General features: G+C 39.6%; 1 protein-coding gene across 2 annotated transcripts in view; it reads left to right on the top strand.

Moving 5' to 3' along the window:
* Nucleotides 1-27328, top strand: part of KDM2A (lysine demethylase 2A) — a 110205-nt gene that overhangs the window by 60950 nt on the left and 21927 nt on the right. For both annotated transcript variants that reach the window (XM_039235372.1, XM_039235373.1), the window contains 9 exons: nucleotides 1125-1203; nucleotides 1648-1694; nucleotides 6698-6876; nucleotides 13371-13477; nucleotides 13837-13930; nucleotides 15094-15247; nucleotides 16093-16208; nucleotides 22113-22239; nucleotides 26313-26707. In XM_039235372.1, the coding sequence (XP_039091303.1) occupies nucleotides 1125-1203; nucleotides 1648-1694; nucleotides 6698-6876; nucleotides 13371-13477; nucleotides 13837-13930; nucleotides 15094-15247; nucleotides 16093-16208; nucleotides 22113-22239; nucleotides 26313-26707 (1298 nt within the window). The remainder of the gene's footprint in view (nucleotides 1-1124; nucleotides 1204-1647; nucleotides 1695-6697; nucleotides 6877-13370; nucleotides 13478-13836; nucleotides 13931-15093; nucleotides 15248-16092; nucleotides 16209-22112; nucleotides 22240-26312; nucleotides 26708-27328) is intronic.

The following is a 27328-nucleotide window of genomic DNA, read 5'->3' on the forward strand; positions in this document are numbered from 1 at the left end:
GTCCCTTGATGTAGGAAGTTGTAGACCCTGGGAACCCTGGGCTCAGCATCTGTGCAGCTAAAATATTGCCTATTGATGCTGTGATGCTGTTTATCTTTATTTTCTCTTATTACACAATATCATTCCCACATGCACATGCCTGTGCATGCACGCATGCGCGCACACACACACCCTCCCTTCCTCAGTTCTCCCACCTTGGGAGTCATTCTCTGCTACATGAGAAGAAATAAGTGTTTATTAGGGCCAGGTACATTGTTGGAGTTTTTTCCTGAAGGCCCTTTCCTTCTCCTATCCCTTGTTTTAGGTTTAATTAAGAATAGTGCAATAAAAACTGGTTTTTTTTTATGTTTATTTATTTTTGAGAGAGAACATGTGCAGGAGGGACAGAGAGAGGGGAGGAGAGTGAGAGAATCCCAAGCAGTCTCCACGTGCTGTCAGTGCAGAGCCCGATGAGGGTTCAGTCCCAGGAACCATGAGATTATGACCTGAGCTAAAGTCAGATACTCAACTGACTGAGCCACCCAGGCGCCCCAGTAAAAACTCTTCTACGCATGTACTTCTCCCCGTAACCACAACAGAGGTGGGATTCCATGTGTACCATGCAGCTTTGCTCCTTGGCGACTTGATCAGGATGTTATGGTATATATTCTAGTGGACAGTATCAAATTTTTTGGCTGTTAAGAGACAGAGTGATGACAATTTCTGCTTAGGATTTGTGAGATGACTCATTAATATGGTACTACCCTCTGTTGGTTAAATTCTGAATTTTCTGTGGAATACAGGCTTAGAAAACCCCTGGAACCCTGCCTCTCAGTGTGCATTTCCTATATCCAGAGGGATACTTCTTTTTTTTTTTTTTTAATATTTATTTGAGAGAGGGAGAGAGAGAATCCAAAGCAGGCTCCAGGCTCTGAGCTGTCAGCACAGCTGTCAGCCACCCAGGCGCCCCAGTGAGGGATGCTTCTTAATAGCAAGCATGTATATTGTCTTACAGAGCAAAACTGTTTACACAGAAACAGCAAACACGGTCTCTACCTTAATACTTAGGATCTTTTTTATGGTCCTTTTATCTTTTTCCAGCTATACCTCTTGCCTTTCTAACAGTTGTTTTCTTATGGTGACAGATTTTAATGTAGAGTATATTCAGCGGGGTGGCTTAAGAGACCCTCTGATTTTCAAGAATTCGGATGGACTTGGAATAAAGTAAGTATTCTCGGCCTGATTGGACGTAGTTGCAAAATGGCCATGTTACACCCGGGCTGTAGACAGTGCAGTGTTGATAACCCAAAGCAGTAGATAATTAAAAATAATCCCCCATTTAGTTTTAAAAGCATGTATTTTTCTTCTTTTGTTACAAAAACAACTTATGGTTGTTAATACTTAAAAAATATAGGTGAGCTAAAAAGAAAATAAAGTTAAGTCTCCTAAAAATCTATTATCCTGGGATAATAATCACTTGCTAACATATTGTTATATATTCTTTTTTATTTTATATATATGATCATTTATGTTTAAATTATATCATTAAACCTAAATACGAATATTTATGTGTCTCAGCTTAGGAGTTTTTAGTACTAGTTAGTAAAAAACTCACACTGATTAGAGAAGATGTGCTTCCATTTATACTTACAAGTGTTTGTTTCTTAGGATGCCAGATCCAGACTTCACTGTGAATGATGTCAAAATGTGTGTGGGTAAGTAGTAATACATGTGGCCTTTGTGCCTTCGAAGCAAAGATTTAAGATTGGGACTGATTTCTGAATTTCTTACTGAGATTTAAGGCTTAGGAATGTTGAAGTACATATTTGATTGAAGTATATATACATCTTGATAGAAACTACTATTTATTTGGCCACTGAGAGTTTTCTCAAAAAGAGTTACAAAAGTTGCTTCATTTATTTCATTTATTTTTTTTATGTTTTTATTTCTGAGAGAGAGACAGAGCGTGAGCAGGGGAGGGTCAGAGAGAGAGGGAGATACAGAATGTGAAGCAGGCTCCAGGCTCTGAGCTAACTGTCAGCACAGAGCCTGATGCGGGGTTCAAACCCAGGAACCGTGAGATCGTGACCTAAGCCGAAGTCAGACGCTTAACCCACTGAGCCACCAGGCACCCCAGTTGCTTCATTTAGTACGCATCAGGAATAGAACTTTCAAACTTCTACTTCTTCCCTACCTACCATTTTATCACTGTGTGCCCCTCCTTCTCTCTGTGAAAAGCCTATTCCAGGGCATCTAACCTAGGAAAGTGACATTTTATATCTCTGAGACAAGTAGGAAGATTCATTCATATCTGTGATTCTCTTCTGTTCTCCAAAAGCGGTAGAGGAATTTATCCAGGAAATTTTCACCAATGCTACATATGGTAACTTGGCCAAAGTTTAAAACTTTGTAGACTGAAGCATGCAACTCTTGATCTCAGGATTATAGATTCGAGCCTCACTTTGGGAGTAGAGATTACTTAAGTAAATATGTATATTTAAATAAATATAGAGGCGCCTGGGTGGCTCAGTTGGTTGAGCATCTGACTTCGGCTCAGGTCATGATCTCACAGTTCGTGGGTTCGAGCCCCGCGTCGGGCTCTGGATGACAGCTATCTCAGAGCCTGGAGCCTGTTTCAGATTCTGTGTCTTCCTCTCTCTCTGACCCTCCCCTGCTCACACTATCTCTATCTTTCAGAAATTAAAAAAACATTTTTTAATAAAAAAATAAGTAAATATAAATACATATATCTCTATAATAAATGAAAAACAAAAATATTGTAAACCAAGAAAGAGGTACATTAACATTTCTATCAGTGACTGGTTTTTAGTCTGATTTATATTCTATTCAAAATTTAGGAAAAGAAAACACATTAGATTAACCAAATTAAAGAAGAAATCTTCCTGGTGTCAGTAAAGGCTCAGGTCAAATTTCTGCAGACTATTTGGTATTCAGTGTAGCCCTGAGACTCACCAGAATCCTTAGGAATTCAGATATGAGTACCCTCCCATACACATTAAAGCAGTAAAGTGGATTAAAACCTTTTGGACATGTTTCCAACAGAACGTGAAGCAAAAGGAGTTTTTTCTGATACTTTCCTTCTGTTAAGTTTTGTCCTCTACATTGAAGTTCCCGTGCAGTGTCTTGCTTTGGAAACTAACATGCAGTACTATCTGTTAGCCACTGGAGGGCCCTTTTTAGACAGCTGGATAACTCTTCTGTTTATCCAAGAGGTAGAAGTCACCGATAGCCCAGGTGGAGGAAAGTTCTAGAATTCCCTGTATTTTTCACTTCTTCACTATTTCTGTGTTAGATTCCAGCAATCTGCCTGTCACTTGGTATTACCTAGTATTTAGTGCAATCTCTGGAGTATAGTAGGCACTCAGTAATCTGTTGAGTGATTAAAATGCTTTCCCACTCTTCACAAAATAGGGTTCTCTCAGAGGACCTCAGAAAATCTTCTTGAGTACTTATAGGTCTGTCACTGGATTTTTTTCCTATATAGACCTCCAGGACAGTAATAAGTTTTTTTTGTTTTTTTTTTGTTTTATTTTACTTTAATTTACATCGAAGTTAGTTAGCATATAGTGCAATAATGATTTCAGGAGTAGATTCCTTAATGCCCTTTACCCATTTAGCCCATCCCCCCTTCCCACAACCCCTACAGCAACCTTCTGTTTGTTCTCTATATTTAGAGTCTCTTATGTTTTGTTCTCCTCCCTGTTTTTATATTACTTTTGCTTCCCTTCCCTTATGTTCATCCTTTTTGTATCTTAAATTCCACATATGAGTGAAGCCATATATTTGTCTTTCTCTGACTAATTTCACTTAGCATAATACACACCAGTTCCATCCACATTGTTGCAAATGACAAAACTTCATTCTTTTTGATTGCCAAGTAATACTCCATTGTATATATATCCCATATCTTCTTTATCCATTCATCAGTTGATGGGACATTTGTGTTCTTTCCATACTTTGGCTGTTGTCGATAACGCTACTATAAACATTGGGGGTGCATGTGCCCCTTCGAAACAGCACACCTGTATCCTTCGGATAAATACCTGTAGTGTGGTTGCTGGGTGGTAGGGTAGTTTCTATTTTTATTTTTTTGAGGAACCTCCATGCTGTTTTCCAGAGTGGCTGTACCAGTTTACATTCCCACCAGCAATGCAGAAGGGTTCCTCTTTGTCCACATCCTCACCAGCATCTTTGATATACATTCTTAGAGGAAAACATCCCCTTTTTTAAAAATTTCTTTTTAAATGTTTTTATTTATTTTTGAGAGAGAGACAGAAAATGAGTGGAGGACGGGCAGAGAGAGAGGGAGACATAGGATCCAAAGCAGGCTCCAGGCTCCAACCTGTCGGCACAGAGCCTGATTCAGGGCTCCAACTCCCAAATCTGAGCTGAGCTGAAGTTGGACGCTTAGCCAACTGAGCCACCCAGGTGCCCCCTTTTTTTTAAACAATTGTGGCAAAATACAAATAACATAAAATTTACCATTATAATAATTTTTAAAGTATATAATCAGTGGCATTAAGTATATTCACAGTGTGCAACCATCACCAATATGTAGTTCCAGAACTTTTCATCACCTATATCTTTAGATACATACCTAGGAGTGGAAATTGTTGGGTCAAATTTTCATTCTATTTTTAATTTACTGAGGAACCACCAGACTGTTTTCCATAGCAGCTGCACCAGTTTACAGTATTCCCAACAAAGTTTTGAGGGTTCCAGTTTTTCTGCATCCTTGCCAGGACTCGTTATTTTCCTTTTTTTTTTTTTCTTTTTTTTAAATTTATAGCCATCGTAGTGGGTGTAAAATGGTATTTATTACAAAGGAGTTTTGATTTAGCATTAGCATTTTCTTCCAAAATATGAAAAGTAGGTTTGTTTTGTTGCCTTACTTATCAGTTATATCTTCTGTGTATTCTGGCATGTCTCCTTTATTGTGGCTGTATTTTAGTCCTCCTGACTATTCTCTCATAGCTCTGACTAGACTGTAAACCTCTTAAAGGCTGGGACCAGGTCTTAATTCTAGCTGTTATATTCACGAAGGCCAGGTATGTAGTAGATGTGTGTTAGTTTCTTACAAATTGAATAATAATCTTAATATTCCACCAGCACCTTTTTATTCTCTTTTCCTTTCTTGGCCACTAATATTTTCACTTTTTTAGCTGTCTTACCTCTCCATATCGTCTCTTAGGCTGCTGCTTTAACCTAGAATTCTCTGTTGAACCTTTCTTGTTGTAATTCTATTTATTCTTCAAGGCCCAACTCAACTGTCTCTTCTTCATCTTCTTTTCCTAAAAAGTTTCTCTGGTCAGTCCAATGTTTAAAAAAAAAAAAAAGGAATTTCCCTTTTATTTTTACTCCTGTTTAGTTGACACCTACTTTGTGTTAAATGTTTTCCTTCACAGTGGCCTCCAAGGTGATATTATTCCCAAATTAAAGAAGATATTAAGGTTCAGAGAAGTTAAATAACTTTCCCAACTATTATTAGAGCTGAAATTTAAACTTGGCTTAAAGGCTATTGTTCCCCACCCCCCACTAATTTACGCATTCTCCCTTTTGTTGTAGTTGTTACAGTTGGTTGAGAAGCTGATACAGGTCTCTGTGTCCCTCATGGTAGCTTTATCATTCAGTAAATATTTGTGAAATGAATGAAAAAGGAGGTTTATATTAGAAATGTAACATGTCTGGGAAATAACCCTTTTAAACAGAAGAATGGACAGATTCAGAATGAATCTAGCACTCTGTCACTGTACAGGGGATCCTTTATTCAAAGTACAGGATAGATATAGGTCCTTAACGCTGCATCACAGCAGTGTAGCTCAGTGGGTATGAGTGTTGGCTCTAGAGTTGGTCTAGAGTTCTGGGATTCTTGTCCTGCTTTGTCCTGCAAGTTTCCTAACAGCTATTTTCTCACCTATGAAATGGACATCAGTATTTAGTATTTAGAATTGTTAGGGTTGAGTAAGATACTGAATATAAAATTTGTTGCCTGATCATACAGAAATATTCCATATGGAATCATTTCTTTATATAAACCTGTTGTTTTTCCCATTCCCTGTGGTTTGATTTGATTTATCCACCTTGAATGACAGCTCTGTCCTTGCTTATTACTGAAAACCCTGAATAAAGAAAGGATAGTTTGTTTCCTTCCATTTGTATTTTATATTCTTTTTTTTTATTATTTTTTTTTATGTTTTATTTATTTCTGTGAGATAGAGACAGCATGAGCAGGGGAGGGTCAGAGAGACAGGAAGACACAGAACCTGAAACAGGCTCCAGGCTCTGAGCTAGCTGTCAGCACAGAGCCCGACGTGGGGCTTGAACCCACGAATTGAGATCATGACCTGAGCCAAAGTTGGACACTTAACTGACTGAGCCACCCAGGTGCCCCTGTATATTATATTCTTTTTTTTTAATTTTTTTTTTTAACGTTTTATTTATTTCTAGGAGAGAGAGACAGCGTGAGCAAGGGAGGGTCAGAGAGAGAGGGAGTCACAGACTGAAACAGGCTCCAGGCTCTGAACTGGCAGTCAGCACAGAGCCTGACGCGGGGCTCGAACCCACAAACCGCGAGATCATGACCTAAGCGAAAGTCGGATGCTTAACCGACTAAGCCACCCAGGCGCCCTATATATTCTTAATATATTTGAGGATAATAGTGGCTCAGAGGAGATGATTGATACATCTTTCGTGGCAGGGAGTCGTCGCATGGTGGACGTCATGGATGTGAACACACAGAAAGGCATTGAAATGACCATGGCTCAGTGGACACGCTACTATGAGACCCCAGAGGAGGAGCGAGAAAAACTCTATAATGTCATCAGCCTGGAGTTCAGCCACACCAGGCTGGAGAATATGGTGCAGAGGCCCTCCACGGTTAGTCTAATCATTTTTTCCACATTGTCATTATCACCAAGAGGGTTGTTTATATAATGGGAGAATTTATAACCTTTTTTTTTTTTAATGTTTATTATGAGTGGGGGGGTGGGCAGAGAGAGAGAGACACGGATAGGATCCCAAGCAGGTGCCTTGCTGTGAGCCCAGAGCTTGACTCAGGGCTTGATAACCACGAACCATGAGATCATGATCTGAGTTGAAATCAAGAGTCGGACACTTAACCAACTAAGCCACCCAGACACCCCCTAATCATTCTTTTAAAATCAGTATCTTAGAGGGCCTGGGTGGCTGTCAGTTAAGCTTCTTACTCTCGATTTCAGCTCAGGTCATGATCTCACTGTTTGTGAGATTGAGCCCCACATCAGGCTACACACTGACAGCACAGAGCCTGCTTAGGATTCTCTCCCTCTCTCTGCCCCTCTCCTGCTCTCTCCCCCACGCCACAAAATAAAAAATAAACATTTAGAAAATAGAGATCTCAGTGTTTTATTCTGTCTCCACTTAATTATCCTAATTACATCCTTTGACTTTCAAGGTTAAATTGTGATAATTGCATCTAATATTGTTATTTTATGTATACACCTACATTCAGCTTACTAGTAAGTTGCATTGTTATTGTCACTAAGACATTGATATGTACAGGCCAACAGGAAAATGTTCTCAGTACTTTACTATTATTACCTGAAGAGACAATGTTATTTTTTGTCATTGCTTCTTGTTACTAGAGATTTGCTAAAACTAAGTACAGAATTTCTTATTAAGAAAACTTTATCTCCTTAGAATGATAAAAATCCTTTTATATTAATTATCATTTGTTTGGCCATGTGGAAATATAGGAAGACAGTTGGCTAGAATTTAGCCTTGTGATTAGCCAGACATGGTCCACTTAATAAATAAAAAATAAAGGGTGCCTGACTGGCTCAGTTGGTAGAATATGCAGCTCTTAATCTCAGGGTCATGAGTTCAAGCCCCACATTGAGCATATAGAGCTTACTTTAAAGAATTTTTTTTAAATTAAAGCACAATTCAGTCCTTTAAATAAAGAATAAGAGAGCTATTTAAGAATCACAGTAACGTTATAAATTGTTTATAATATTGCTTATAAATTAACATTGTTAATATTTTTAGAATTTCAATTTAAAAATAAAGTGATTATAGCTCTAAAAGTCAAACTTACACTTTTCTTAAAATCTAGAAATGTCATTCACACATGAAGCCTTTTTTGTAACATTCTTAATTTATTCATTTTTGTTCCTAGTTTTAATTATAAACATGCATCATTTTATGACAAAAATAATAGATCACTAAATGGAAGAATAGAACTATGGAAGGGCTCAGAAAATCTTCCGGGGGACAGAGAATAATGCACCAGTATTTTTTAGGGACCTAAACCATGGCTGATTGAATTGAGCTATCACCAAGGTCACCTCCTGAAAGCAGGAAAACTTTTGATGACCTTGCTATGTAAACAGTAATATGCTTATTCTGCTGGGGTATTATTTATTTATTTACTGGAGTATTTTTCCCCACAGTGTATCCCTTCATTTATTTAGGTCTTTTCTAACATCTCAATAATGCTTTTTAATTTTTTTAATTTATTATTATTATTTATTTATATATTTTTTAAATGTTTGTTTATTTTTGAGAGACAGAGTGGGAGCAGGGGAAGGGTAGAGAGAGAGGAGACAGAATCCAAAGACTCCAGGCTCTGAACTGTTATGTCAGCACAGAGCCTGACATGAGGATCAAACCCATGAACCATGAAATCATAACCTGAGCCAAAGTTTGATGCTTGACCAACTGAGTGACCCAGATGCCCCAATAACCCTTTTTTTTTATTTATTTATTTATTTATTTTTAATTTTTTTTTTAATGTTTTATTTATTTCTAGGAGAGAGAGAGAGACAGCGTGAGCAGGGGAGGGTCAGAGAGAGAGGGAGATATAGACTCTGAAACAGGCTCCAGGCTCTGAGCTGGCAGTCAGCACAGAGCCCGACGCGGGGCTCGAACCCACGAACCGCGAGATCATGACCTAAGCGAAAGTCGGACGCTTAACCGACTAAGCCACCCAGGCGCCCCCCAATAACCCTTTTTAAAAAAATTTTTTTTAATGTTTTTATTTATTTCTGAGAGAGACACACACAGCATGAACAGGCGAGGGTCAGAGACAGAGGGAGATACAGAATCCGAAGCAGTCTCCAGGCTCTGAGCTAGCTGTCAGCACAGAGCCCGATGCAGGGTTCGAACCCACGAACCATGAGATCATGACCTGAGCCGAAGTCGGATGCTTAACTGACTGAGCCACCCAGGCGACCCTAATAATGCTTTTTTAAAAACCAACTTTATTGAGGTACAGTTGACATAAAGTATATTCATTTTAAGTGTGCATTTCAATGAGTTTAAACAAATACACTTATTCATATAATAATCTTACACCTAAACCACATACTCTTGTTCTCTATGACATTCACACCTTCACAGTTAGCTTATTATTGGTTCAAGTACCTGTCACATGCTGAGTACTATGCTAGGTGCTGGAGGACATGTGGAAGATAAGGTCATTCTCATTCTCACAGGGAAGAAAGACCAGAGGATAGACATTTATAAGCCACACTGATGGTAAGTGCCTCATAAGTCAATAAATACAGAGTGTTGTGGGGGCAGGAAGAAGGATCCCGCTAACCTAAGCTGGATGAGAATTAGGGGACGCTCTTTAGGGGAATTGATACCTAAACTTGACATGAAGGAAATAAGGCAAAGAAAACAAAAACTAGAATTCCAGGCAGAAGACATAGAATGTGTAAAAGTAGGTGCGGTGGAAGGGGAAGGTGAGCAACCTTTAAGTGCCTCTTGGGGTGTTAGCATAAAGTGGGGTTTTCTGATGAGAAGAGAGAGATTGTTTTCTGCTGTCATTCCAGCAGTACCTGAGAGGTAGATGAAAAGTAACATGTACAATGTGCAGATTTGTTTGGTGATGGGAAAATTAGTTCATGTAAGGCCATGAGCCTTTTTTGTGCAGCATGTGAATAGATTAGGTCCTAGATAATGGACTTCTTACCAGTGTGGCCATAGTATTGATGCAGAACAGGTAGAAATTGATGATTACCCCTCCTGAAGACTTGCTGTCACATGGATCAGGCCATTTAGTAAAAGGCCTACCCAGAGCCTAAAGATTAACCGAAGGAAAAACGTATGAATTCTGTACCACAAGATGATACCTAATAATACCAAAAAATGGGAGGTTAGAATGAGTGACTTAATGCTGCAGGTGAGAAATTCTGGCCAAAGAAAATCAGTTTTCTCTGAACTAATAATTGAGAAATAATACCCATGTGTTCTTAACCCTTCTTTTCCCCATCCAGACATAAGAGCTTATAATGTCTTGAGCAAGTACAGTTACTCATTATTCTGTTCAAGTATTTCCAAAGGAGAGTACCAGGAGATGGAAAATGCTGACCGCTACATTAAGAGAACAGAAAGTAGATTTTGTTTGAGGGAAAGAAAGGAAGTTGGAGTTCATTCAGTGTTCTAAACCCAGTGGTTGCTTGGTTAAACTATTGGCTCCCTGAGCAGAAATCTTTGAAGTGCAGCAGCAAGTTAATTTCATAGTTGCTCTTCAGCCTGCATGTCATTGGTGATCCCTTCCAGCCTTGTTCCCACAGTTTACATCTGGGTGTCCCCTAGACACCTGCCTCATATCATTATGCACAGATTGTATGCATTTGTCCAGATCTATATTGTAAGGAAAATAAATTATTAAATATAGATATTGTTGTAGACCTTACAGTTTACATGTGTTTTATAGCCTTAAGTTAGGTTATTTACAATGTGAATACTGTACTGGATTCATATTTTGGCCCACATTTTATCTGCCTGAGACTGTTCCTTGGAGGTTGATGATTGGGTAGTGCACACATTTGAAGGTACAGGACATTATAGTTCCGTGTAAAGTGCAGATAGTTCATGTATGCTGAAAACTATAGAAAACTTATAAATGAAACAGAACAAGACACAAAGAAATGGAAAAACATTCCATGTTCATGGATAGGAAGAAGAAATATTGTTAAAATGTCAATACTACCCAAAGCAATCTACACATTCAGTGCAATCCCAATTAGAATTGCACCAGCATTCTTCTCAGAGCTAGAACATTCCTAAAATTTGTGTGGAACCACAAAAGACCCTGAATAGCGAAAGTTATGTTGAAAAAGAAAACCAAAGCAGGAGGCATCACAATCCTGGACTTTAGCCTCTACTACAAGGCTGTAATCATCAGGACGGTGTGTGTGGTACTGGCACAAGAACAGACACATAGACCAATGGAATAGAATAGAGAACCCGGAATTGGACCTGCAAATGTATGGCCAACTGATCTTTGATAAAGTAAGAAAGAACATCCAGTGGAAAAAAGACAGTCTCTTTAGCAAATGGTGCTGGGAGAATTGGACAGCAGCATGCGGAAGAATGAAACAGAACCAGCTTCTTATACCATACACTAAAATAAACTCAAAATGGATGAAAGACCTAAATGTGAGACAGGAAACCATCAAAACACTAGAGGAGAAAACAGGCAACAACATCTTTGACCTCAGCTGCAGCAAATTCTTACTAAGCAAGACTAAGAAGGCAAAGGAAATAAAAGCAAAAATGAACTATTGGGACCTTATCAAGATAAAAAGCTTCTGCACTGCAAAGGAAGCAATCAACAAAATGCAGCCAACAGAATGGGAGAAGATATTTACAAATGACATATCAGATAAAGGGTTAGTACCCAAAATCTATAAAGAACAAACTCAACACCTGAAAAACAATCCCGTGAAAAAATGGGCAGAAGACATGAATAGACACTCTTCCAAAGAAGACATCCAGATGGTCAACAGATACATGAAAAGATGTTTAACACTCATAATCAGGGAAATACAAATCAAAACCGCATTGAGATACCACCTCACACCGGTCAGAGTGGCTAAAATTAACAACTCAGGAAACAACATGTTGGCAAGGATGTGAAGAAATGGGAACTCTCTGGCACTGTTGGTGGGAATGCAAACTGGTACAGCTGCTCTGGAAAACAGTGTGGAGGTTCCTCAAAAAATTAAAAATAGAACTACCCTATGACCCAGCAATAGCACTACTAGGAATTTATCCAAAGGATACAGGAATCCAGATTAATAGAGGCACATGTACCCCAATGTTTATAGCAGCACTTTCAACAATAGCCAAATTATGGAAAGAGCCCAAATGTCCCTCGACTGATGAATGGATAAAGAAGATGTGGTTTATATATACAGTGGAATACTATTTGGCAATGAGAAAGAATGAAATCTTGCAATTTGCAACAACATGAATGGAAATGGAGGGTATTATGCTAAGTGAAATAAGCCAGTCAGAGAAAGACAGATACCATATGTTTTCACTCATGTGGAACTTGAGAAACTTAACAGAAGACCATGGGGAAAGGGAAGGAAGAAAAATAGTTTCAAACAGAGAGGGAGGCAAACCATAAAAGACTCTTAAGCACAGAGAACAAACTGAAGCTTGATGGGGGGTTGGAGGGAGGAATGAGTGATGGGTATTTAAGGAGGGCATTTGTTGATATGAGCACTTGGTGTTGTATGTAAGTGATGAATCATGGGAATCTACCCCCAAAACCAAGAGCACACTATGTATGCTATGTGTTAGCTAACTTGATGATAGGTTATATATATTTTTTAAATGCAGAATTGTGCATTTAGCCACATATGTTTTTAATGACCAAGTATTATGTTTATAAAGTTAGTGATGATAAAAGTCAAGTGATTAAAGATGGAAAATAGAGGTGTAATGGAAATGAAATAAAAAATAGATTACTAAATTCTGCTAATGTTATTTCAAGAAGTTTTAACATGTATTTACATGTAATTCTCACACTGTCCGTTGGAGTTAATTATCCTCATTTTAGAAATGAGTTCCAGGGACTTAAGTGATCTTGAGAAAACATGACAGAACTGGAACTTGTGATTCCTAATGTGGTAGATTCTACAGCACATTGTTCATGTAGGGCTATTTCCTTTTTCTTCTTTCTCCTTTTTAACTGTGGATGTCTTAGCTGCTCTAACAGTTAACAGTGTTACATATCTGGTAAGATCTGTTAAGTTTATAGGCACCTTCCAGACAGCACCTTTGATTGAATCAGAAAAATACAGTTGATTATACCAGTATTGACACAAAGGGGATACTGTGTTACTTAATGACTTCGTTTTGATTAGTGCTATCTTTATGATCATGTTGATGGAACCATTAGTCTTCATTCTCATTGAAAAACGATTTCTAGAAGGTTTGCATGTTGACCCTAAGATTCACCAACAGATTGTTTTTGTTTGTTTATAATTAAATTGTAGTCTTTGAGTGTGTGTTTTGAGAAATTCTATTTTTGTTCTCTTTAATCCCAATCCTTCCACTGAAGCCTAAACGTTTCTTCCTCCTTTTTAAAGGTGGATTTCATTGACTGGGTAGACAACATGTGGCCGAGGCATTTGAAGGAAAGTCAGACTGAATCAACAAATGCCATCTTGGAGATGCAGTACCCCAAAGTGCAGAAGTAAGTGGCTTTCTCTGCATTTCCTCAGGTGCATCACTAGGAAACCAGAGTGATCACAAGGAATGGTTCCTCCCTTCGGAGCCTTGCTTTGTGTCCTAAATGATCAAGAAGATGAATTCTTTAATCAGATTTTACAGTTCCAGAGGAAAGAGTGTATATAATAGTATCTTAACCCACAGTTACATAGTTTAAAGAAAATGTGTTGTTCTGGTAACATGATGACACAGTTGTACTCCTCTCACTGACTGGGAATTGATGAGGCGGAAGGTGGGGTGCACAAGGGGAGAGTGGCATTGTGGGTGGGGCATGCTCTCTTTTTCTCATCAGTACACTAACGGCTGCTGCTTTTTTTGGGTCAGGTACTGTCTAATGAGTGTTCGAGGCTGCTATACTGACTTCCATGTGGACTTTGGTGGTACCTCTGTTTGGTATCACATCCATCAAGGGGGAAAGGTACGGTCATACTTGTGATGGGGGTTGGAATCTGAAGCTGGTTATGACTCTTCTTCAGTTCATGCATGCCTAATATACCTGTAAACGAATGTTAGGAAATTGTCCCCTATTCTAGAGAGAATCATAGATTAAGTTGACCCTTTTGGCTCGACTTCAGTAGGAATTCATATTCTTCTAGTCTGCTGTCATTACACCAATATTGGCATACTATTTAGTAAACCTCAGCAGTCCCAGTTTTAGATTCCCAAGGCAGAATTCTCCCCAAGAAGGCAAGAAAGTGGTTTTAGGAAGACAAGATAATTTCTCTACATGGAAGTGTAATAAAGTAGTAGACAGCAATACAAATTTTGTATAGATTCAGGGTGAAATCAGCATATTAGAATCCAAACCACCTTTCCCTATATGAAGGCATTGATCTGAAATGTGGCCAGAGGAAGCCTTTAAGTCCTCCCTAAGGATGTGAATAGATTTTGAAAGATTGTTCTCATTCATAAAGAACTGTATTCCAGCTTGTCAGATTGTTTCTGAATGCTGTGGGAGAATGGGAATCCAGGATGAGTGTCAGGTTTATAGTATTATAGGTTACCCTTTTTCCCCTTGCTAGAAGTAGATGTGTTTGTGAGAGAAAAGTAGAACTGAATGAAAACACATAATACTTTTAAAATGTGAGGTCCTAATTTAGAACAACTGTACCTCCAAATCCAAAGTCTTTTTGTTTACTTTGGATCCATTTCAGTGGTATCTCAAGTTTTGTCCCTTTGGTCTTGGTTTCTACCCTGGAACAAACTAACGTAGGCCTGTCTCTGGAAGACATTGTACTCACTGTATTTCTTAAGACTGGAGAGGTCAGACAGTCAGGTGCAAGGAAGGGACTTCCTAGGCAACAAGCTGAATGTTCCTCTTCTCCCTGAGTCCTGGATAGGTTCTGGGTTCTAGAGTCAAACCCCAGGGAAGCCCTAATGCCATTTCACCAAGTGCAGGACAGAAAAGATCTGCTTCCTTGGGGCCTCTAGAATTTCCCAAATGGTCAGATTCTGTAGGCTGGGAGGATTGCTTGCTGCTCTTCTGCCTGTTGGACTTAACTTTGTACCTGTTTATCAGTTGAGGGAGACGACTGGGTCATGTCAATGGCTGTTAACAGACTGAAGTTTTTTAACTCACAGGTCTTCTGGCTCATCCCCCCTACAGCCCACAACCTGGAGCTGTACGAGAATTGGCTGCTGTCAGGGAAACAGGGAGACATCTTTCTGGGTGACCGGGTATCAGATTGTCAGCGCATTGAGCTCAAGCAGGGCTATACCTTCGTCATTCCCTCAGGTAAGCAAGATGGGGAAAGAATTGGTTGTTTACTCTTGCCACTTTCTTTTCTTTAAGAAAAAAGAATTAATGGATTACCACCAAGCGTGGTTGTGATGCTGGGGTGGACAGAAAACAATAGTGTCCTTTCCTGTCTTTATGGATTAGATGCTAATAATTTGGATTTTTGAAAAAGGCACCAATTTGCCACTAAAATCAGAATTGCCAATGGTGGTTTCTTAGAGAAGGTCTACATGTGGGCCCCACATTAGCTCTGGGTAATCAGAGTCTCTAAAGGATAAGACCTGGTCGGCAGACAGTATCTACATCTGGGGAAAAGGGACCTACTTCCTAAGGGGTGGCTGTGAAGTCTGGAGTGTAGTGTCAGTGACATTTCTTAGGAGGTCACTAGTTACAAAGTAAGTATTGGGAGCATAGATTTTGGAGTCAGAGACCTGTATTAGAATTCTGACACCTGCTTACCTGCTAATACGATGTTGGTCAAATATTTAAACCTCTGTCACATTTTGTTGTGAGGGGTAAATGGAAATACATGTCAATTCTCGTACTGCACTTTCCCTGTAGGTGCTCCTCTGAATAGAAGCAGCATTTGTTAAGCTTACTATATGCTAAACACTTTATGTGCATTTTCTGATTTAATACTTACTAACAACCATATAAAGTTTAAGTTTTATAGGAGATACTGGTTTTATAAAGGATATTGAAGCTGCAAGAGATTAAGTAACTTGACCAACCACTAAGTGACAGAGTAAAAAGTAGGATCTAGGAGTCTTCTACTAGTTCTCTGAGAGAGCTATATTATAATGTGTGCTTACAGCCACTACCCTCCATTCCCTTTCTTCTAGGCTGGATTCATGCTGTGTATACTCCTACAGACACATTAGTCTTTGGAGGCAATTTTTTACATAGCTTCAATATCCCCATGCAGTTAAAAATATACAACATTGAAGATCGGACACGGGTAAGTAACTGTGCATAACAATTGGATGTGAAGAGATTAATTCCATTTAAGACAGATGTTAGAGTCACTGGTAGTTTATCTCAAAATTATAAAAATTTTCTTTTGAGTTGAAGTGCAGTGTTAACATTTCAGGGACACTGAGAAAAAAGTTTTAACAAGATATATCTGCATATTTTGGGGATCTCTAATTCTTTAAGGTTCTTGATATCTTGGATTTTTATAAGGCTAGAGATGGACATTTGGTAATCTCTTAAGCCATGTTTTTAATTTGTATGCTCTTTCGTAGAATAATCCAACGTAATGGGATTTATCAACTCAAGAGTCATAACTTTGAATGCATGTATTTTTACTCTGATACTATCTAATATCCAAAATATTGTACTTTTTTTTTTTAATGTTTATTTTGAGAGAGAATAAGGGAAGGGCAGAGAGAGAGAATCTCAAGCAGGCTCTACACTGTTAGCACAGAGCCCGACTCCAGGCTCAGTTTCAAGAATTGTGAGATCATGACCTGAGCTGAAATCAAGAGTCAGATACTTAACCAACCGAGCCACCTCGGTGACTTTGTACTTTAATAAGTAAATGTGCATACTGCTTTTGGGGTTCCATAAGAGAATCAAGTCCTTTAGAAAATGATATATATGTCTTATTCTCTTGGTTTTCTTTCCCTAGGATATTGCATAGCTGTTACCATTCTAGAGAAATAGGAAGAAAGTTAGTTTATTACATGTAGAGGACACCCTAGCAAGAATTGGCAGACCTTTTCTGTAAAGATCAGATAGTGAAATACTTAAATGAAAGAGCATGGCTCAAATAAAATAGAATTTTATTTAGGGACACTGAAATTTGAATTTCATATAGTTTTCCCATATCCCAAATGCTCTAATTTTAGGGTTTTTTTTCAGCCATTTAAAAATGTAAAAAGCATTCTTAGCTCACAGGCCTTAGAAAAACAGGCAGCAGACCAAATTCGCTAGCTGCTGTTTGCTGGCCAACCCATGTCTTAGGGAAGCAGGGCTTAATCTTTTAGCAGAGCCCACCCACGTTGGTGAAGGCAGAATCATATATGACTTAAGTATAGATGGTATAGACTTTAAACAGCAATTAGAGTATAGAGCCTTTAGAAGGCATTATGTTCCCACCTTGTTCTCAGGTAGTTCAGCAGAATAACAACAACAGCAACAACCGTGGTGGGGCACCTGGGTGGCTCAGTTGGTTAAGCATCTGACTCTTGATATCGGCTCAGGTCATGATCTCACAGTTCATGAAATCAAGCCCTTCATCGGGCTCTGCACTGAACATGGAGCTTGCTTGGGATTCTTTCTTTCCCACTCTCTGCTCTTTCCCTACTCATGCGCGCTCTCTCTCTCAAAATAAATTAAGTTTAATAATAATAATAACAGCCATGTATATGAATAGAGATTAGCAAATGTAGGAAAATGTTATGGCTGGTGAATCTTGAAGAATGGTGTAAGCAGGGTTCATGGTATTGCTCTCCTCAAACTTTTTGGAAGATTAAAAAAAATAAGATAAAACAGGAGGAGGCAAACCATGAGAGATTCTTAAATACAGAGAACAAACTGAGTGTTGCTGGAGGGATGGTGGCCAGGGAGGTGGGTGACGGGCATTAAAGACGGCACTTTTTTGAGCACTGGATGTCATAGGTAAGATGAATCACTGGGTTCTACTCCTGGAGCCAAAACTACAGTATGTGTTAACTAACTTGAATATTTAAAACAACAACAACAACTCTTTTGGCAGATTTGAAAGTTTTCAAAGTTAAATTTAAAATATCACAATTTGAGGTGCCTAGGTGGCTCAGTCAGTTAAGCATCCATTGATTTTGGCTGAGGTTATGATCTCACAGTAGTGAGATTGAGCCTGCATTGGGCTCCGAGCTAAGTGTGGAGCCTGCTTATGATTCTCTCTCTGCCCCTCCTCTGCTTGCCCTCTCCCTAAAAATAAATAAATAATCACAATTAGTGAAGAATTTGCAATTTTTAGGAGGAATAGTCATTGACCTGTTTACTATGAATATGGTCAGTTAGCTATTTTGGTGCCTATTTTGAAACATTTATTTTGGTTAGGAGCTATTATCTTATACACAGCAATGGTATTGTTGGAGTTCTAGGGATTGCCCTATTTGAATTAAGAAGATACAGTGCTTGGGGCACCTGGATGGCTCAGTCCGTTGGAGTGCCCGACTTTGGCTCAGGTCATGATCTCATGGTTCATGGGTTCAAGCCCCACATCAATCTCTGTGCTGACAGCTCAGAGCCTAGAGCCTGCTTCGGATTCTGTGTCTCCCCTTCTATCTCCCCCTTCCATACTCATGCTCTGTGTCTCTCTGTTTCTCAACAATAAATAAATGTTTTAAAAAAAATTAAACAAAGAAAAAGAAGCAGATACAGTGCTTTTTTTTTTTTTTAATGTTTTATGTATTTTTTTGAGAGAGACCGCGTGAGCAGGGGAGGGTCAGAGAGAGAGGGAGATACAGAATTAGAAGCCGGCTCCAGGCTCTGAGCTAGCTGTCAGCACAGAGCCTGGTGTGGGGCTCAAACCCACAAACTGTGAGATCATGACCTGAGCCGAAGTTGGACGCTCAACCGACTGAGCCACCCAGGTGCCCCGATATACAGTGCTTTTAAAATAAATTTTATAAAAGTAAATTTATACTTATTAAGAGTATGAGGGGTTCCTGAATGGCTCAGTCGTTTGAGCATCCAACTTTGGCTCAAGTCATGATCTCACGGCTTATATGTTTGAGCCCCATGTCGGGCTCTGTGCTAACAGCACAGGATTCTAGGTCTCCCTCTGTCTCTGCCTCTCCCAGCTCTCACTCAGTCTGTCTGTTTCTCTCTCTCAAAATAAATAAACATTTTTTAAAAAAAGTAATGAAACTACAAAAAATAATTAGTAAGTTTTAAATTATAATAATAGTTAAAATGTTTCCAAATTGTGTAATTTCATACTCTGGTTTCTCTTCAGATCGCATAAATCTTTCGCCTTTTACCAAATTGTGTAATTTCACAGTAGAATACTTTTATTTAACTCAAAATCATTGTGAGGTAATACCACCTACCTACTGTAAGACTCAATCTGAGAATTAGTTTTTAGAAAATACTCCCCTTTTTTGGCTAAAAATTACTGTGTTATACCCATGACTTAATTGCTTAGTTGCTCAGTTTGAGTGAAGAAAAGGAGAATATGTATATATTCAGTGGCATAGGTGAAATGAGGTACCTTATCTCTGTATGAAGTTTCTTGCAGACTGCTAAACTTATAATAACTGATCTTGATTTATCTATCTAATTTCATAGACTTTGTTTATGGAAAAATGTCAAATTTCATTCTAGCCACCATATTATTCCATTTTTCCTATGTATAGCTTAATTCCTTCACTCTCAAGAAGGAACTTCTCTGTTTCTGTAAAATTTCATTGAGCCCCTGCATATGTGTACAAAGCGATTTTTTTTTATTGCTTTCAACACCAACCTTTTATGTGCCAATACCAACTGGTATCCATTTAATATGTTACTTTACAAAAATACAGTGTGTTGTAAATTTAAGACAATGTTTTTGGTTTCTTTTGCCATCCCAGTGTGGAAATACCATACTATTTAAACTTGAGTATTGCGGGATGCCTGAGTGGCTCCATTGGTTAAGCATCCATCTTTGGCTCAGGTCCCAATCTCATGGTTCATTAGTTCAAGCCCCACATTGGGCTCTCTGCCATCAGCACAGAGCCTGCTTTGGATTCTCTGTTCTCTCTGTCTCTGTCTCTCTCTCTCTCTCTCTCTCTCTCCCTCTCTCGCCCCCTCTCCCTCCCCCTCCCCCACTTGTTCTCTCCCCCACCCATAAATAAATAAACTTTAAATAAATAAATAAACTTGAGTGCTAGTAATTATCCCACTGATAGCACTGAAAAGCTCAATTTTGTAAGGAGGATTTTTTAAAAACTCTCCCCCTATCCCCTCCACCAAAATTTTAGCCCAGTCTTAGAAACTAATACACTCTGTGGTATCTGACAACATAGATAAAATATGAGGCAAGTTGGATGTGTGATATCTTGGCTGTTACTAATGCAGTCTGATGAGTTCCAAGTAAAAAATCCAAAAGTTTAATGACCTGTTATATATTTTCTTTTTTACTGTCAGTATTACTCAGCTTTCAACAGAGTCCCAAAGGGCTGTAGAATTTTGGGTTGTCCTGAACTTTTAATAAAGATCTTTACAGAAAACTGTTATACCTGTAAAAGTTGAGCAGAGAGGCCCGTGTATTATATTTAATTTGGGGGCACCTAGTACCTGTTAATCCTTTTGGTCCCCCTCCCACACCTTACCAAAAGTAAATTAATTTGACCTTTTTTAAAGCTTTTATTTATTTTTCAGTAGGCACTGGGCCCAATGTGGGCCTGAGATCAAGAGTTGTATGCTCTGCTGACTAGGCCAACCAGGCACCCCCAATTTGATGTTTAAATAAAGGAGGAAAACCTCTTCAGGTTGCCCAAACTGTAGTCACTTAAGAGACCTAGATTCAGAGGTGCATGAGTGGCTCAATTGGTTAAGCATCCAGCTCTTGATCTCAGCTTAGGTCTTGGTCTCAGGGTTGTGAGTTCAGGCCCTCCATGTTGGGCTCTGTGTTGGGCATAAGCCTACTTAATAGAGAGAGAGAGAGAGAGAGACCTAGATTCAGAGCCTAACCCCTCTGAATTGGAAACCTAATGAAAGGTTCATACCTCTCCTGCCTTGCAATGAGGAAAGTAATCCCCTCGCTCCATGGTCATGCTCCATGACCTTTTTAAAGGCTCCTTTAAAAAGGGCCTTCCATCTAGATCTCCTTGATTCAGGAACACTACCTGACATGGAGCTTTGAAAAGGAGATGAGAATGTACTCAGGAGTTGAATATTCAAAACAACCTTAGAAGTATTGTATGGCTTATCCTTTTGAAAGTGTCCTCTCTAAAAGATGATGGCAAAATATATATAGGTTAGTCTCTGTTATTGGTCTTCCTTACTGGTTAATCCATGCTAATTTGCCTTTTCGTCGACTATGGTAGATCTAAAAGGCCATTCTTTTTATTATTATTCAGATGGAATAATTTCATGCTACTTCTGGAGAGCATGAAAAGAAAACTAAAGACAATGGCTGATTAGGCCATGTGGAACAGTAATCTAATTTGTGGACTTGCCCTTTTGGCAGACTACAAAGTACTGTACAGACAAGCTGAGAGTTGATGGTGGGGAAAAATACTGTCTTGTGTCCTAGACTAGACACAGCTTGAGAATGAGTCTCTAATTATACTTTTCTATAACTTCAACTCCTATCCTGTTTTCCATTAGATTCTTTGTTCCCTGGTCTTCTGATTGAGATTAAAACTGAGTGAAGGCAAGACTGCTTGGCAGGCCTTTGTGTCCCAAGAACCCTGAAACAGTTTTCTCAAGTGTATTGTGTCTTACTCTAGCCCAGAGGGACAAGAGAGAGCGTGTGAGAGCCAGGGGGGGCGGGGGGGCTAGAGAGAGAGAGAGGTCCCAAGCAGACTCCATGCCCAGAGCAGAGCCCGACTTGGGGCTCCATCTCACAACCCTGGGATCATGACCTGATCCAAAACCAAGAATTGGCTGCTCCACCCAGGCGCCCCCACAACTTCTTTTTGATGCTTTTCCAAGACACCTTCATTGTGGTTCTCAAATGTCTTTTAATTTCTAGGGATTGTTTCCCAAGACCAACATTTTTTAGGTTGTCAGATCCACTTAGATTCTTGTTCCAGTTGCCACCCTAGGTTTCAGGTTGACTAGAGAGCATTTTTCCTGGGTTAATCTTTGCTGTGATTCAGTTTGTCTTATTCTCCTTCTTGAAAATTGTTATCAGCTTGCTTTTTCTCATTGTTTTCTTTCCATGCAGGTTCCAAATAAGTTCCGCTATCCATTCTACTATGAGATGTGTTGGTACGTGTTGGAGCGCTATGTGTACTGCATAACCAACCGCTCCCACCTAACTAAGGAATTTCAAAAAGAGTCCCTCAGTATGGGTAAGTGTTCTGCCTACATGAACTTACCTGCTTGGACCTACCGAATTCATTCACTGGAGCTAAATATTGTTTATAGCTGATCTCTTACCCAGACGTGAATTATTAGGCAAAGTAAAATATCTGGGTCTCATCTTTGTCTGAATTGTTAGTACCCTAGCTCCTTAAGAAAGATGATCACTTGTCTGCTGTGTTTTATTGTATAAAGAATGGTCTTTGGCCCAGTAAAAACTAAGAACATGTCATCATTCTAACTCTTACTATATTCCAGACACTTTACTAAGCAGTTTATATACATTAAATTCTAATCATTACCTATGAGGGTAGGTATCATTATCCTCAGTTTACAAATGGTGGCATTAATTTTCAAGGAGATTAAAAAACTTGTCTATGATCTTATAGTTAATAGTGGGAAAGATACAGTTCGACTCAGACTGGTAAGACTCCAAAATCTATCTGCTCGGGCGCCTGGGTGGCTCAGTTGGTTAAGCTTCCGACTTCAGCTCAGGTCATGATCTCACAGTTTGTGGGTTTGAGTCCCACATCAGGCTCTGTGCTGACAGCTCAGAGCCTGGAGCCTACTTCAGATTCTGTGTCTCCCTGTCTCTCTGCCCCTACCCCACTCATGCTCTGTCTCTCTCTGTCTCAAAAATAAACAAACATTTTTAAAAAATAATAAAATCTATCTCCTAACCTCTATGCTTTAATGTTTCCTCAACCCCTATCAAGAGAAATATTTTATTGGATGGCAAGATACTTTTTTTTCCTGACTCTCACTGAGATTGGCAACTTCAAAAATGAGAACAATGGATGTAATTAGACGAGTCCTTTCGTTTTATTTTATTTATTTTTTAAATGTTTGTTTATTTGTTTTGAGAGAGAGGGAGAGAGGAAATCCCAAGCAGGCTTCATGTTGTCAGCATGGAGCCTGATATAGGGCTTAATCCCGGGAACCGTGAGATCATGACCTGAGCCAAAGTCAAGAGTCAGACACTTAACCAACTGAACCCCCCAGGCACTCCAGGATACTTCCAGTTACACATTTTTAGGCTGTTCTGTGCCCTGAGGTTCAGAGGAACCAACACTGTAATATCCTGTGATCATATCTTTCATGGAATCGTTAATCTAAACCAGATATTTTTTTGCTTTAGCATTTTTTCTTTGAGGGTTGTTTATATTCTTGCTTGAAAATAAAAAATGGTCGCTGAGTACATGAAAGCAGGATACAGAATTGTATATGCAGCATAATTCCAGTGCAATTATAGTCATGCACATATGCGTGAAATAAAGATGGAAAGAAAATTCACATCAGTTGTTGAGTTATCTAAGGGCAGAGGGGTAAGGGATGAGTTACCTCTTTGCACCATGCTATATTTTCTAAATTATGATTATTTTTATTATTTTAATGTTCATTTATTTTTAAGAGAGAGAGGGAGCATGTGCACAAGTGGAGAAAGGGTAGAGAGAGAGGGGGAGACACAGAATCTGAAGCAGGCTGCAGGCTCTGAGCTATCTGTGCAGAGCCCAACACAGAGCTTGAACCCATGATCCATGAAATCATGACCTGAGCCAAAGTTACACTTTAACTGACTGAACTACCCAGGCATCCTATATTTTCTAAATTATTAATAGTAGACATACATTACATTTTCCTCCTTTGGATTGGTTAATTTTTTTTTTTTTTTTAAATTTCTGAGAGAGAGAGAGAGAGAGACAGCATGAGCAGGGGAGGGTCAGAGAGAGAGGGAGCTATAGAATCTGAAGCAGGCCCCAGGCTCCAAGCTGTCAGCACAGAGCCCGATGTGGGGCTCAAACACACAAACCGCGAGATCACGACCTGAGCCGAAGTCAGACGCTTAACTAACTGAGCCACCCAGGCGCCCCGGTTAATTAATTTTTATACTTTTATTTTTTTATGTTTATTTTTGAGAGAGGATGTGCACTTGAGCCAGGGAGGGCTGGTGGGGGTGGGACAGAGGATCCAAAGCAGGCTCCCTGCTCACAGCAGAGAGCCTGGTGTGGGGCTTAAACTCACAAACCATGAGATCATGACCCTAGCTAAAGTCAGACACTTAACCAACTGACCCATCCAAGTGTCCCACCCATATAGTTTTCTTTAACAACAACAAAATTTTTTAAATTTATTTTGAGAGAGAACATGTGCAAGTAGGGGAGAGGTGGAGAGAGAAAGAATCCCAAACAGGTCCTGCGCTGCTTGATGCAGGGCCCAAACCCATGAACAGGACCATGATCTGAGTGGAAGTTAGATGCTCAACTGACTGAGCCACATGGGTGCTGCCCTTTAGTTTAACTTTTTATTCAAATTCCAGTTAGTTAACATGCATTGGTAATATTGGTTTCAGGTGAACAATGTAGTGATCAAACCCTTCCATATAGCACCTGGTGCTTATCTCAAAAAGCACACTCCTGGGGCACCTGGGTGGCTCAGTCGGTTAAGCATCTGACTTCAGCTCAGGTCATGATCTCGCAGTTTGTGGGTTCGAGCCCCGCGTTGGGCTCTATGCTGACAGCCAGCTCAGAGCCTGGAGCCTGTTTCAGATTCTATGTCTCCCTCTCTCTCTGACCCTCCCCTACTCATGCTGTCTGTCTGTCTCTCTCTCTTTCTCTCTCTCAGAAATAAATAAAACATTTTTAAAAAAATTTTTAAAAAAGCACACTCCTCAATCTCCATCACCTTTTTAACTCATCTCACCTACCTCCCCTCTGGTAACTATCAGTTTTTTTCTCTGTAGTTAACAGTCTGTTTCTTTTATTACTTTCATAGTAAAGAACCAATGCACATTTAATAATTTTTCTTTCATTAAAACTTTTGACTATCAAAATCTTCCTTTTAAAAAATACTTTGTGGTGGCGCCCGGGTGGCGTAGTCGGTTAAGCGTCCGACTTTCGCTCGGGTCATGATCTCGCGGTTCGTGGGTTCGAGCCCCGCGTCGGGCTCTGTGCTGACTGCCAGCTCAGAGCCTGGAGCCTGTTTCAGTCTGTGACTCCCTCTCTCTCTGACCCTCCCCTGCTCACGCTGTCTCTTTCTCTGTCTCCTAGAAATAAATAAAACATTAAAAAAAAAAAATTTAAAAAAATAAATAAATAAATAAATAAATAAATAAAAAATACTTTGTGGGGCCTCCCCAGGTGGCTCAATCGAGTAAGCATCCAACTTCAGCTCAGGTCATGATCTGGCGGTTTGTGAGTTTGAGCCCTGTGTCAGGCTCTGTGCTGACAGCTCAGAGCCTGGACCCTGCTTGGATTCTGTGTCTCCCTCTTTCTCTACCCCTTGCCAACTCACACTCTGCCTCTCTCTCTCTCAAAAATAAGCATTAAAAAATTAAAAAAAAGAAAAAAACTTTGTTAGGCATATTGATAGGATTCAATTCCAAAGTTTAATTTTATGACAAAACTTTGAGGAAAACTACTTTTTAGGGGCACCTGCGTGACTCAGTCAGCTAAGTGTTCAACTCTTAATTTCAGTTCAGGTCATGATCTCACTGTTCTGTGAGTTCAAGCCCAGCATTGGGCTCTGCACTGACAGTGCAGAGCCTGCTTGGGATATATTTCTCTCTCTCTCTCTCTCTCTCTCTCTCTCTCTCTCTCCCTTTTACTTGCCCACTCACATGCCACAGAGTGTGTGTGCTCACTCTCTCTTTCTCTCTCAAACTTGATTAAAAAAACTATGCTTCATATACTAAGTATATGCTTCATAATAATCTGCTTTTTTAAAAAAGTTAATGAAATCGTAATCCCAAATTTCAGTTTGGACTCGAAACTAATTTAGAGCCATTTTTAGCTGACTTATTTCTAGCACACAATTCATAGACTCTTCCCAATCTTTTGAAAAATCAATTAATCATTACCTCAGTTGCCCTACTAGCTCAGGATCCTATTCTTAACTATAACTATGATTTTCAACAGTGGGCAAATGGATTGGGATAAGGAGAGATCATTTTAAAATGTCACAGCTTTGTCATTTATAACCTCAGGGCCCCTTCCATGCTACGTATTTCTCTTGATCACACAGTCAAGTGGCATGTTCTTACTATATTTTTTCTTCTTGCTGGCAGATTTGGAGTTAAATGGGTTGGAATCTGGAAATGGGGATGAGGAAGCAGTGGATCGAGAGCCAAGGCGCCTGAGCAATAGGCGTTCTGTCCTCACTAGCCCTGTAGCCAATGGGGTCAACCTGGATTATGACGGACTGGGCAAAACCTGCCGAAGCCTTCCAAGTCTGAAGAAAAGCTTGTCAGGGGACTCATCCTCTGACTCTAGCCGGGGTTCCCACAATGGCCAAGTGTGGGATCCCCAGTGTAGCCCCCGAAAGGATAGGCAGGTGCATCTGACCCATTTTGAGCTTGAAGGCCTTCGCTGTCTTGTAGATAAGTTGGAGTCTCTGCCACTGCACAAGAAATGTGTCCCCACAGGGATAGAGGATGAAGATGCTCTCATTGCTGACGTAAAGGTAAGGGTCATTATGTTGCATGATAGCCACTGGCCTGGCTGGGGCAGGCAGTTTCTCAATTCTAAGAGAGAAAGTACAGGAATTTTGGATAGTCTGCCGCTCATTCAGAAGGAAATCCATATGTGTGTGCTGCACAGTGCTTCAGTTCCCAGGGAGAGGTGAGGTCCCTGTTGTGAAAACGCTGACTTTTATATGTTCAGTTAGGACTTAAATTTAGTCCTAAACACAGAGATTTCAAACTGATTGTAAAAATAAAGAAGAGCCTAATCTAAGAAAGTATTTGTATTAGGAAATATTACTTAATCAAGTTACCTATAGATAAAGAGGCCTGTTTCAGAACCAAAGTGGCCAGTAGCAATCTCCAGGACCCCCCACCCCACACCCCCATCCCCACCCCTCTGCAGACAAGAGAAGCTTCACTCTGCGGGGTGCTGTTGAATAGGCTTTGCAGATCTAGTTTCGTACTTACCTACTATTAAGACAAATTAAAAAAAAAAAAAATGACTTAACTACATTGGGACGGCTTCTGAGAAAGTGTCATTGTAAACATCTGTCTGGGGGCACCTGGCTAGCTCAGTCAGTGGAGCGTGCAACTCTTGATCTCAGGGTTGTGAGTTTGAG

This window comes from Hyaena hyaena, unplaced genomic scaffold (assembly GCF_003009895.1).
Source record: "Hyaena hyaena isolate Hyena2069 unplaced genomic scaffold, ASM300989v1 scaffold_98, whole genome shotgun sequence".
NCBI lineage: Eukaryota > Metazoa > Chordata > Mammalia > Carnivora > Hyaenidae > Hyaena > Hyaena hyaena.